The sequence below is a fragment of the Adiantum capillus-veneris genome, chromosome 29 (assembly GCF_014529385.1).
Source record: "Adiantum capillus-veneris isolate H3 chromosome 29, ASM1452938v2, whole genome shotgun sequence".
In the NCBI taxonomy this organism is placed as follows: Eukaryota; Viridiplantae; Streptophyta; class Polypodiopsida; order Polypodiales; family Pteridaceae; genus Adiantum; species Adiantum capillus-veneris.
Window position 1 is genome coordinate 102,843,435 of NC_140959.1, and position 11,642 is coordinate 102,855,076.

The window sequence follows — 11,642 nt, forward strand, 5'->3', positions numbered from 1 at the left end:
GAGGCTGTGGGGGATGGCGAAAACAGAGCAGGGAGGGGGCTTCGCAAAGCAGCAGCAACTAGCATTGTGCTGGTGACTAAAGAAGCAGATTTTGCAAACGGGAGCAGCACTGGAAACAAGGGGCCGTGTGAAGATCTAGGTTTACACTGCCACAATTTTATTTCCTTTCCTTGCGTTAGTGATTTCTTTTAGCTTGAGTGATGGTTCCTTTTACTTTCCCTAAAGAGAGGGAATGAGAGAGAGCGGTAGAGATTTGTAGAGGGAGAGAAAGATAGAGAGAGAGGAGAATGACACCCGATGGGGTCCCAATCAACCCTCTAAAGGGCCCCCTACCCACATGCAATACCTCAAGTGCAGACTCTACTGACTCGGATGATGACTGTCGCCACGGTGGCTCCTCAAGACGAGGCACCTCCGGGGCTGATTTGATGCACCTTTGGATCCTTTTCGATGTGGGATTGCGGATGACCACCAAGCGTAGATCTGGGGCTGATTTGCACTCCCGATGTGAGAGGAACGATGGGCGGAAGATGTAGATCTCGATGACGGCGATGATGGACAGCAATGGAGCACTCAATGCCAGCGAGGGAATGGCTGAGGGGATGCTCGATGGCTGCCGAAGTACCGGACCGCAACGAAGATGCTAGTGATGGCAGATCCCACACTCTTCTGGCAAGGGAAGGGCTGAAATCTGAAAACGCTAGGGGCTGATCTGCAAATGCACAAGCGCTAGGCTGAAAACCTGAAAGCACTGGCAGATTTGCAGGGATTGGATAGCGCTAGGGCTGCCTTGCAAAAATGCTGGCAGATCTGGCTTCAAAACATTGGGGCTGTTCTGGAGCGAAACACCAGCGCTGATGTGCTCCTGCAGCTAGCATTGGGAAACTGTGTCCAATCGATGGAGCTCTTGGTTCCCTTTATAGGTCATTTTCACTGCTTATAAATCTGTGAAGGGCTAGGTAGGGCAAATTATCTACCAACCCAACAAATAAAATTGTTAAATGGTTTAATTTGCAAGTTTTGACTAGGGCTAAGTTTCGGGTGAAACTGTCACACATCTGCCCACCCAAGAATCTGATCGACGCGGGGAATGGTTTGTTGGATACCTCTTAACCTAAAACTACATGCACGTCATTGTAGATGTGCACCGTAGTGTAGTAACATCTATCAAAATGCGTGTACAAACCATTTATGCAAGAGGGTTCCAAAACTGGAAAACCTAATGTAATGGACTCGTCCGGACATGCAGTTGCCATGATTCGTATGGAAAGGCCCTTTTGTTGATGCTTGCCTCTTAGAAAAGTGAAAAAGATCAGGGGGAGAATCCTATGAACAGGCTCACAAAATTGCTAGTACTAATCCTCCTAGGACTCTAGAAACTCCTACCTAGGGATAGGTGGAAAACTAGCTCTGGAAGGCGATGAAGCATGTCCATGAGGCACATAGAGCAATGTGCACGTAACATCGTGTGTTGTGCATCTCGTTCAGCTCAGTTGTTTTGAAGCGGCTAAAGCTTGTTCAATTTGTTCTTTTCTGTTGGCATGGGGTGCCCTTTCGTTATAGTTTTGCGGTAATTGGCGGAGAGGCCTAAAAACCTAGAAGAAGAAGAAGAAACAGAAGAAATCCCAATTTGTGATATCTTGTCGAATGGCCCAAAGCTATAAATGGGTTAGGATTTTAATCCTAACTCCCACCCAACTTACAGGAACTGGGGGAGGGGCCTAAAACCCTAAAGTAAAGCAGGGCATACTCACACACACAACTTGCGTAAAAATTGATGATGTGGCAGGTTGTACGGATGTTTTCGCGATTTGCTTTGACATGATGATGTGGCATTGTTGTATGGAATTTTCGTGATTTGTGTTGAGCATGTTGATGTGGCAGGTGTTGCACGGACAGCCTATGGGCGCTAGCTTTTTGGACCAAATGATTTTACAACTGCATGCTTTTCGCATTAATGCTTTTGGGCTCTTCTTTTGGCATCCCTTGTATTGTTTATAAGTGCCGAACGCAGAGTTTCGGAGAGAGTCCGACCCTCCGGAATTGTACTTCGCGACAATAATAATAAAGAAGTACCAAAAGGGGCGCTAGTCTTTGGGGACAACGCATCTTGGCTCGGAACTCCGCCGAGTCATGTCGTCTCTCTCTCAGTTATTTATGTGTTGAAGTATTGCCAAGTGTGAAGTTTGCGGTTATCTCTGTGTTTTTGTCCGGTCTGTCACCAGAAGTGATTACAATGGTATCATAGCTCAACTTGCTCCCTTGCCCTCTGCAAACCGGAGAACGATCCTATCGACAAAAACGGAGCACCGGGAGATCACACTGCCGAAGGAGGAAATCCACCTAGCCCATCCACTCAGAAGCACCCTGGTGAGACACATGCTTAGTACATGGTACGACAATTGGCAGATTTCATAGAACAACCAAAACAGAGACCGATGGATGACAGGATTGACTTTGGCCACCATATCTAGCAACTCAAACTCTATCTGATTGCATCGCTAGCCAAGATCTGCATGTTGATAATCTTATTGCCTTGTGCCCGTAGGCGGGCCCACACAAAATCTTGAACTCACCCTCTCCTAGGTCGTTTGTCAACATACCTGCAAGTGATTGGGGTTGCTTGGAGCCCTAGCTTTCTTTTCTAGCGATAGAGAAAGCTGACACAGTGGGGGGTGGGTAAGCGGTGCATTAGAGTTTTGAGGCAGAAAGGGTGAGTCCTCCATCCAGTTTCTGTGATGTGTGTACATGTGTGCTATTGTGTGGTGTGTACTTGGGTGTGCGACTTTGTATGTGTATACATGTATGTTTGTGTTGGTGCGTATGTTTGCATGTGTCCGTGTTTGTGTGTGTCTGTGTCACAAAGTGATGACGTGGCATGGCCTAAAGAACATAGGCCGGATACAAGGGGGGCCTAAACCCTAACGTTTCTTAGTTCACATCTAGCACTATAGGATTCTATAGTACCCCTTTTTCAGTACCTTTTTATTTTTGGTACTCAGACATTGTATCAAATTCACCGCGTTGTAACTTTTTGGTCTCATAGGTCATTTTGGCCTTTTGGAGACATTAATATAACATTTTGGCCTCTCTCTCTCTCTCTCTCTCTCTGCGCGCTGCCCATCCCCAGCTGTAGCAGTGCGCGGCACAGCCGCTGCTGCAGCCCCACCTGCCACTGCCGCCCCTTGCTGCCCTGCGTGTCCGCGCGCTGCCCACCCCCAGCTGTAGCAGTTCGCGGCACAGCCGCTGCTGCAGCCCCACTTGCCACTGCCGCCCCTGCCGCCGCTGCCATTCGCTGCCGACTCCCCCTGTTGCGTCGCTCCCGCCATTGCCCCCGCCTGCTGTTGCCGCCTGCTGCTGAACTGCCCCCAGCCTCCCCCTCACACAGCCATCTCTCTCTCTCTCTCTCTCTCTCTCTCTCTCTCTCTCACACACACACACACACACACACACACACACACACACACACACACACGGATACATACCCACACACACACTACACACATACACGCATACATACACGTACTCCCCTTCTCCCCTCTTCTTCACAATATGAAGAGAGGGTAGCTCCGAATACAACTATGTCTTCCCCCATCATCAAGACGCCGAAATCGACAATGAAGACAACCTTCATGCTCACGAACAAGAGGCTTGCACAATTGGAGGACATGAAAGAATGGTGGATGGAGAGAGAGATATGGAGGGAGGAGAAAGCCACCTTCATCAAGCTATGGAACGAAGAAAAAGAGGACATGAGAGCGGAAATCCAAAACCTCAAAGAGGAGAAGGAGAGAAAGGGCACGGGAGAACGAGAAGGAGAGGGAGAGATGGAGGAAAGAGCAAGAAGAGATGAAGGCACAAATCGACCTCCTTCATGCTTCCATCACATCCCTCACCCCCGAGGAAGGAGAGATTAAAGAGGAGGCTAAGGAAGCCCTCAAGGAGGAGATCACCAAAGCCCTCACCGCAAGCATTGAGGACAAATTAGAAGCCACCAAAGAAGGATGGGTCGAAGTGGTCAAAAAGAATATCAAGAAGGTAGCAAGAGAGGAAGCCCAAAAAGATGAGGTACTCATCGTACACACAACCATCGAGGAGGAGAAAATGCGACAAGCTCGCCGTGTCAATGTGCGAGTGACCGGCATCAAAGAAGAAGAAGGGTCCACACCCGAGAGCGATGGGAAAGCCTTATGCAAGAAAGTGGGATACAAGGAAGAAGAGATCCCTTTCTCCAAAGTTTGGAGAGCCGGCAAAGATCCAAAGAAGAGAGCTCTCATCCTCCAATTCGCCTCCGAGGAGTCTCGAACTTCTTTCCTCCGAAAGAGGGTCATCTTGAGAGGGCTAGAAGGCCCCCCGATTTATCTTGATGATGACCTCACAAAGATGCAACAAGATCACCGCCGCACGTGCATGCCTAGAGTCCACCACGCCCGCAAAGAAGGGAAGAAGGCAATATATCGAGATGGTAGGGTTATCATTGATGGCAAGACCATCGCATAGGGACTCGCGGCCTGTGGGACACACGAGGAGATTCATGTCACGGTTTGGAATTGCAATGGAGACCTATGGACACACCCAGAGAGACTTGAGGAGGTGATGAGAGGTCGAGACATCATTCTACTTACAGAGACACACGAGAGCCCAGAGAGAGGGTTACCACGGATACATGGTTTCCAATGGGAGTCTCTACATCGGGGATGTATGCGCCATCACACCACTCGCGGTTCAGGAGGAGTGGCTATACTTTTTAGACAGGGGCTTCACAGCAGACTACAGATTGTTGCCCGGGACCCACAGGCCCGATACACGTGGATTCGCCTCGAGCTCTCACGAGACAGGATCGTCTACATTGCCCTTTGCTACTTTGCTCCCACAGGCTCCAAATTCGCCCCTATTGAGCAGGAGTCACCGTACGCATGCCTCACGGAGGAGATTATGGAGTACTCCACATTGGGTGAAGTCTTCCTTATGGGAGACTTCAATGCTCGTACGCGTAGTGAGTAGTGTGAGACATATGACCACGAGGACCCAGAGGCACTACACACTCTAGATGAGGAGGCTACTATGAGAGATACAGCAGACAGAGCTCCAGTCACAGCCTACGGACGACACCTACTTCGACTTGGCTCCCAGCACCGTCTCGTTATTTATAACGGGATGGCCCAGTGGCCCACCTCAGGGGGCCTGACTTGTATGCCACATGGAGTTACAGAGGGAGGGGGGAGTACAGTCGACTATATTATGGGACCCAGGGAGGCTACACACCTTATCACATCCTTCACCATTCCACCCATACCCATCGGAGCCGACGACACATACCTCTCTCTCTCCATCACCGGAGATACCATCCCACATAGCTCCACAGCACACACTCCACACACCACCATCCATTTCACACATGAGCTAGCCTCTCTTTACTCAGCCGAGGTCGAGCATGGCCTATGCCTCCTCCACCCATCCACACCACTCTCAGTTCTCACATCACATATCTCTTCCGTTCTCCACACTTCAGCTATTAGCTCTTTTCCACACACCACTCACACAGGACGCACTCCCCCCCCGGGACTATGCCTCAGAACCGCTGGTATGATGATGAGTGCAGAGAGTTATACCGACGCCTCCGTGCACGGCGAGCCTTAGGAGAGATCACAGAGAGAGAGGCCAGACGAGATATGAAGACGCTGACACGCCAAAAGCGGCGAGCATTCGAAGAGGCACAGGAGCTTGAGCTATACCGCCTATTCATGAGCATAGATAGCGCGACGGCATGGCGCACCCTGCGCGAGCCACGTCCGACCACAGCTATTGAGGATCCACAGATATGGCATGATTATGCAGAGCGCCTCTATGAGGTGCCAGGGCAGCCTCCTATCCCACAGCCACATGAGCCACGCCCCACGTGCTCCTCCTTCTTTACAGCAGAGATGGTAGAGAGGGCCATACGCCGCATGCAGCACAGACGATCAGCTGACCACACTGGATTACAGAGTGAGCACATCATTTATGCGGCCTCCACTATAGCCCCGTTGATTGCACATGTCTTCAACTGGGCTATAGGGGAGGGCTTCCCAGAGGAGTGGACACAGCACACCATAGTGCCTATCCACAAATCTGGCGACACCCTGGACCCAGGGAACTACAGGACTATCATGATTGGCCACACGATGGCCAAACTATATGGAGCAGTACTTGAGGCACAGCTTAGCTGCTACGCAGAGATCGAGGGTTTACGAGCTCCAGGCCAGGCAGGTTTCAGACGAGCTTTCTCCACCACTGACCACATCTTCGTTCTGCGTTGCCTCATTGATGGGGCAAAGGCGCGGAAGAAGAGGCTTTACTGCTGCTTTGTGGATTTCCGCAAGGCCTTTGACACAGTCCCACGCGAGAGACTCTTCCAGCGCCTTCACAGCATTGGGGTACCGACAGAGATGATTTGGGCCATATATACTCTCTACGAGAGGGTAACGGGTCGAGTTCGTTGCCCAGGCGGCTTTTCAGAGACCATTGCTAGCACCATTGGTGTTAAGCAAGGATGCCCACTCTCCCCGACACTCTTTGGGCTCTACATCGACGAGATCTCCGACTACATACTACGAGCAGGGGGAGAGGGGAGCGACTTGGCAGGTACTCCGGTCCACATCATATTATATGCTGATGATATTGTGTTGATTTCAGAGTCACCCGAGGGCTTGCAACGCCATCTTGAGGCCTGGACGAATTCAGCACACACAAGGGGTTGACTGTGAACCTTGGCAAAACCAAGGTCATGATCTTTCACACATCCAGTGCAGTGAGGAGCGCTGCCACCTTCACAGCAGCAGGAGGACAGGTTGATGTAGTCACCTCCTATGTCTATCTTGGCATCACATTCACCAGCCTACCAGGACCCTTCACTATGAGGCAGGCTGCTGCTGACAGGCTCACCCGAGGATATGCAGCTCTGACCATGCTAGAGCGGAGATGCCACCAGGCACACTTTCAGGAGCCCCGCACGAAGGGCTGGCTTTTTGACACCTTAGTCACCCGGCCCTGATGTACTCGGCGGCAGTATGGGCACCAGGATTGACGGATGACCAGTGGACACAGCTTGAGAGGCCACAGGTATGTATGATCTCACGCTTGCTCCGCAGCAAGAAGACAGTGCCACATGACATTATTAGAGCCGAGCTCGCCACACCACCTATGGTTGTAGAGGCATTATTCCAGACAGTCTGCTTCATCCAGAGGATGAGAGAGCTACCTCCTGACAGACTTACTCGTAGAGCATTTGAGGCAGCTATACAGCTATCAGAGAGTGGGCATGCGAGAGCTTGGTACTCACAGGTCAGAGCATGGTTTGAGGGACACGGTCTTGACATGGAGAGCCTACCACCATTCCCGTACGACCCCCACTCACCATCTGTTCACCTCTCTCGCAGTGAGAGAAACTTGGTATTGAGACAGGATCTGTGGCAGCTATACACTAGGAGAGTCTGGAGTCACCTGGCTTGGGGACGAGGATGTCAGATTACAGAGACCAGTTTCTCACCATATTGTCTGGGGGGTTCATACAGAGACCACGCTATATGGACACATATATGCCACATAGCTCACGGGTGGCGATTGGTCAGCTGAGAGTGGCTTCACACAGGTTAGAGATTGAGATCGGGAGACATACTGGTGTCCCCAGGGAGGAGCGAGTCTGCAGAGCCTGCACAGAGGAGGTGGAGAGCGAGGAGCACTTTGTATGTAGATGCAGAGCATACACTGAGATCAGAGGCAGGTATGAGGCCTTATTCAGAGGACAGCCCACTCTCCGAGAGATCATGGACTCTCGAGATCAGAGACAGCTCGGACGTTTCTTACTAGAGATACAGAGCCATCGGGACACACTACTACAGCCACGCACAGCTACACAGACAGAGGGGAGACAGTCGCAGCTCACAGACTTCTTTCAGAGGATTGCCACCCCTACCTCACCAGATACTCAGAGAGGAGTGACACTCCCACAGGCGGAGGTGAACCGAGCTAGACGACGACCACGAGTCACAGGCTATAGGGACGTGAGCTCCCACCACCGACAGATCGAGGAGATCCGAGCCCGGGAGCGCCGTGCCACTGAGGAGCGAGTAGCTCAGATGAGGGCCGACCCGACAGCTTTCATCCGGGTAGCCTTGGCACCAGCCCCGCCCATGTACCACATCTTACATCCCCCCATTTGTACAGGATGGAGCTAGAGAGCTTGATGCATTCTCATGATTGTACTACCTTGAGCATATAGACATGCATATACCCCTAGAGATAGAACCCCATCCCTCCTCAGATACTCCATTACCTACATTCAGTTCAGTTTTGTATCAGTTTTGTTTCATTTGTCTTTCCGATAGACGGATGACATACACGCCATGTACATTTGATTTGTCTCATAGGCCGATTTCGGCCTGACATAGACGTTAAAAATCTTTCTTTCTTTCTTTCTTTCTCTCTCTCTCACACACACACACACGCACACACACGCATGCACATGCGCGCGCATGCACACGCACACAAGACACACACATGCACGTTCAAGAATTCATGCTGTAGAGAAGGATGGTATAGGCTGAGGTAGTTGCGCTTATTTTGGCTGATTAATTTATCCCTTACCACAATTTATGTTGCAGGGCCAGGGCATTTCAGATGTCTATCAACAAATGGTCCTGCTGGAGATTTATCAGTCTCGTCAGTTGGTGTGGGTACATACCTAGGGCCAGAAACAGATGCAGCTGATAAAGAATATGAAGATGCAATATCTCTTGCTCTCACTCTTGGCGTTAATGTTCTCGACATGTGAGTAGTATATTCTTCATTGCAATTCTTTGCTGCACTTGAACAGAAATGGAGAATGGTAGGACTTCTGATCTACTGTCCCAAAGAATGCCCTATCTGTGGTAAGGGATATAGTGTTATAGAGGTTTTCTGTACTGCTTTACCAATTTGAGAATGCTAGTATTCACACATTAGTTTACTTCGTATATGCAAATCATTGGGGCAAACTATAAATATGGTTCTTGTCTTGCAGTGCCATCAACTATCGGAACATGCGAAGCGAGAGAGCGGTTGGTCGTGCAGTGTCAAAGGCAATAATCTTTGGAGCTTTGAAGAGAAGCCAAGTAGTTGTCTGTACAAAGGGTGGGTACTTAAGCTTTGATACAAAACAGCCAGCTAACCCTCGGGCTTGGTTGGAGGAGACTTACATAAAGCCTGGTATCTTCTCTTGGTCTGAATTTGCCGCTGGCTGCCATTGCATGACAGCACCTTACATCAGAAATCAGGTTCTCTCTCTGCTTTAAATGGATTGTAAAACTTATGTAATTGATCTGTCTCCAGAGGATGTTATAGAAATTTATAATCCCGCCCCCCCTCTTCCCTCCCAAACAGAAAAGAAGAAGGAAGAAACACTCACCCCAAAATGAAATAAAATGTTTACTTACGTCTGCAAAAGGCCTAAGAGACCTGTGAGACCAGACAATGTCATCATTGTCATGTGATTCAAATGTCTAGTATAGAAAATACAAAAGACTAAGCTAAGAAATGCTAAATTGTGAACATATAGGTGAACCAGCAGAACTAGCTGGTGGCATTTCTGCCAAGGCCTGATCTCCTTAGTGGGCTGCCACTCTCTAGAGAGCCTCTGAAGAGCTGCACTATGCCTCTTAATAGTGGCCTGCAGCAAGGCACGAGTGCGTCGAGATCGACGAATCTCGTAGCTCTCTCTTGGAGAGTGCCATGAGCTGAAAATTGACGTGTCCTAGGCACTTGCTAAGAGCTAGTGCTTTGGAAGAAATCTATCACAAGCTTTTGAATGGGTTCTCTGCTAGAGTATGGGGAACTCTACAATGAAGCATGTCTATGACTGCATAGCTTGAGCAAGAATAGCCCAAGGCATCTATCAGCGTAATCCATTACCCTGGATAGAGGCCCAAATTCCTCTTTGAAGCAACAACGAACTCGTCTGCGTATCTCCTAATGTATGGGGTATTGACCTATATAATGCTCCTTTATGGCTGGCTTTAACTTGCATAGACTGTACATCTTCTCCTTTGGGGGTAACGGAGTGTATCTCTATCTATCTATCTACAATTGATGGAGGAGGTCCAAAGCTGTCCCATGACACATTGAATCCCCTGCGCGATGTGTGAATCCATGTATCTCGGCCTAAAAATAAGTCCATTCTTAGAAATGTGGAGTGCTTTTGTGAAAAGCCATTTCATCATCCATTCCCTCTTTGTTGTTAAGAGTTATGACATCTCTCTGGATCCATCCAGTGGGTCTCGATATCTCCTAGGGACTGGTGATAGGGAGTGGGCTGTTTTGTGGTTGTGCCCGGCCAAAGTGAAGTAGTTTTCTCATGTCGGGATTTTCTATAGTTCTCAGGTTTTGGCTCATTCCATGGCCATGTAGGCTCCTGTAGGCCTGGGAGTAGATTTCCTAGTGATGCCATTTTTTTTCCCTTGAGCCCTATGGACTTTGGGTGCCCTTCCCCTATATTGCCTCATATCTTCTTCCTATTTTATAGATCGTGGGGCTAGAGGACTGTGTGGGGCAGCCAGGTTATTACCTGATAAAGGGAGCAGGGAGTGTCATTGTCACAAGACGGGCACCACGTGCCAATAGAAAAGAACAGATTGAACAACTTTAAGCACTTCAAATAATAGTTGAACTGAAAGAGAGTGACCACACGCGACAGGGAGTGGCGGAATCCCACCCCAGAGAGCATTGGCCCCAAACCTTGGCGCCCCTTTCGGTATTTCTTTATATTGCATCAACACAGTACAAGCCAGAACTCTAGACTCTGCGCCTTCTCCAGGAAGCATGCTAGAGCCCTTAGCACATATTTAAAGGCCCTTGGCCTATGAAAAGCAGTTTACATGAAAAGCCTTCAACTGAAAAGCTTCTGGTCCCAAAAGCAATGCCAAAAAGCTGCCAGCGTAATTTATGGAAATCTGTACAGCCTGCCACGTCAGCAGCCAGCGCAAAACGTGGAAATCCGTACAGCCTGCCACGTCATCAGCCAGCGTAATTCTCGGAAATCTGCCATGTCATCAGCAGCTATGCAATTTCTTGTGTGTGGGTCCTGCTTTATTTCCTTTATGTCACTTAGGGGTCCCATCGGACGGGGTCCCCATAAGTTGGTAGGACTTCTTGTTACTTGTTCTTCTTAGGGTTTAAGCCCCTCGGCCAGCATCTGCAAGTTGGCTCCATTCTTTAGCCTTTGACACGTCAGCAATTTGTGACAGTCACTAGGAGGTGTATTTTCCCTATTGCCTTCTTTAAATATGTAGTACATTTTTTTTTTCCCAAGAAAAAGATTCTTCCATTAGTCAATAAAAACTGCCCAGCGGGCTACAAACTGCCATGACAAGAGGGGGCTACATCAGAATGTGAGGAGACTCTCCCAGTGAAAAAGTGAGATATGTACAATGATGGCTAAATCAGGATAGGAGGAAACAATCACATAGGTGGTGGTAATGCCATCTAGGAGCCCCATTGACCATGGTGTAGAAAGGCCCTGGTCGCCAAAGTTGTAGGAATGCCTCGTGGCGCTCTTGCATGCGGTCGGAGCCGCCTTGAAGCCTCTCAAACTGTCCTCTGAGTGTATGGATCAACTCCAGCCAGATGTC

The 11,642-nt window shown here is 49.4% G+C and overlaps 1 protein-coding gene across 2 annotated transcripts in view; it reads left to right on the forward strand.

The window, feature by feature from the left end:
* The window catches only part of LOC147419680 (uncharacterized), a 98,017-nt gene that overhangs the window by 48,504 nt on the left and 37,871 nt on the right, over positions 1-11,642 (forward strand). For both annotated transcript variants that reach the window (XM_086505373.1, XM_086505374.1), the window contains exons 2-3: positions 8,643-8,808; positions 9,041-9,293. In XM_086505373.1, the coding sequence (XP_086361499.1) occupies positions 8,643-8,808; positions 9,041-9,293 (419 nt within the window). The remainder of the gene's footprint in view (positions 1-8,642; positions 8,809-9,040; positions 9,294-11,642) is intronic.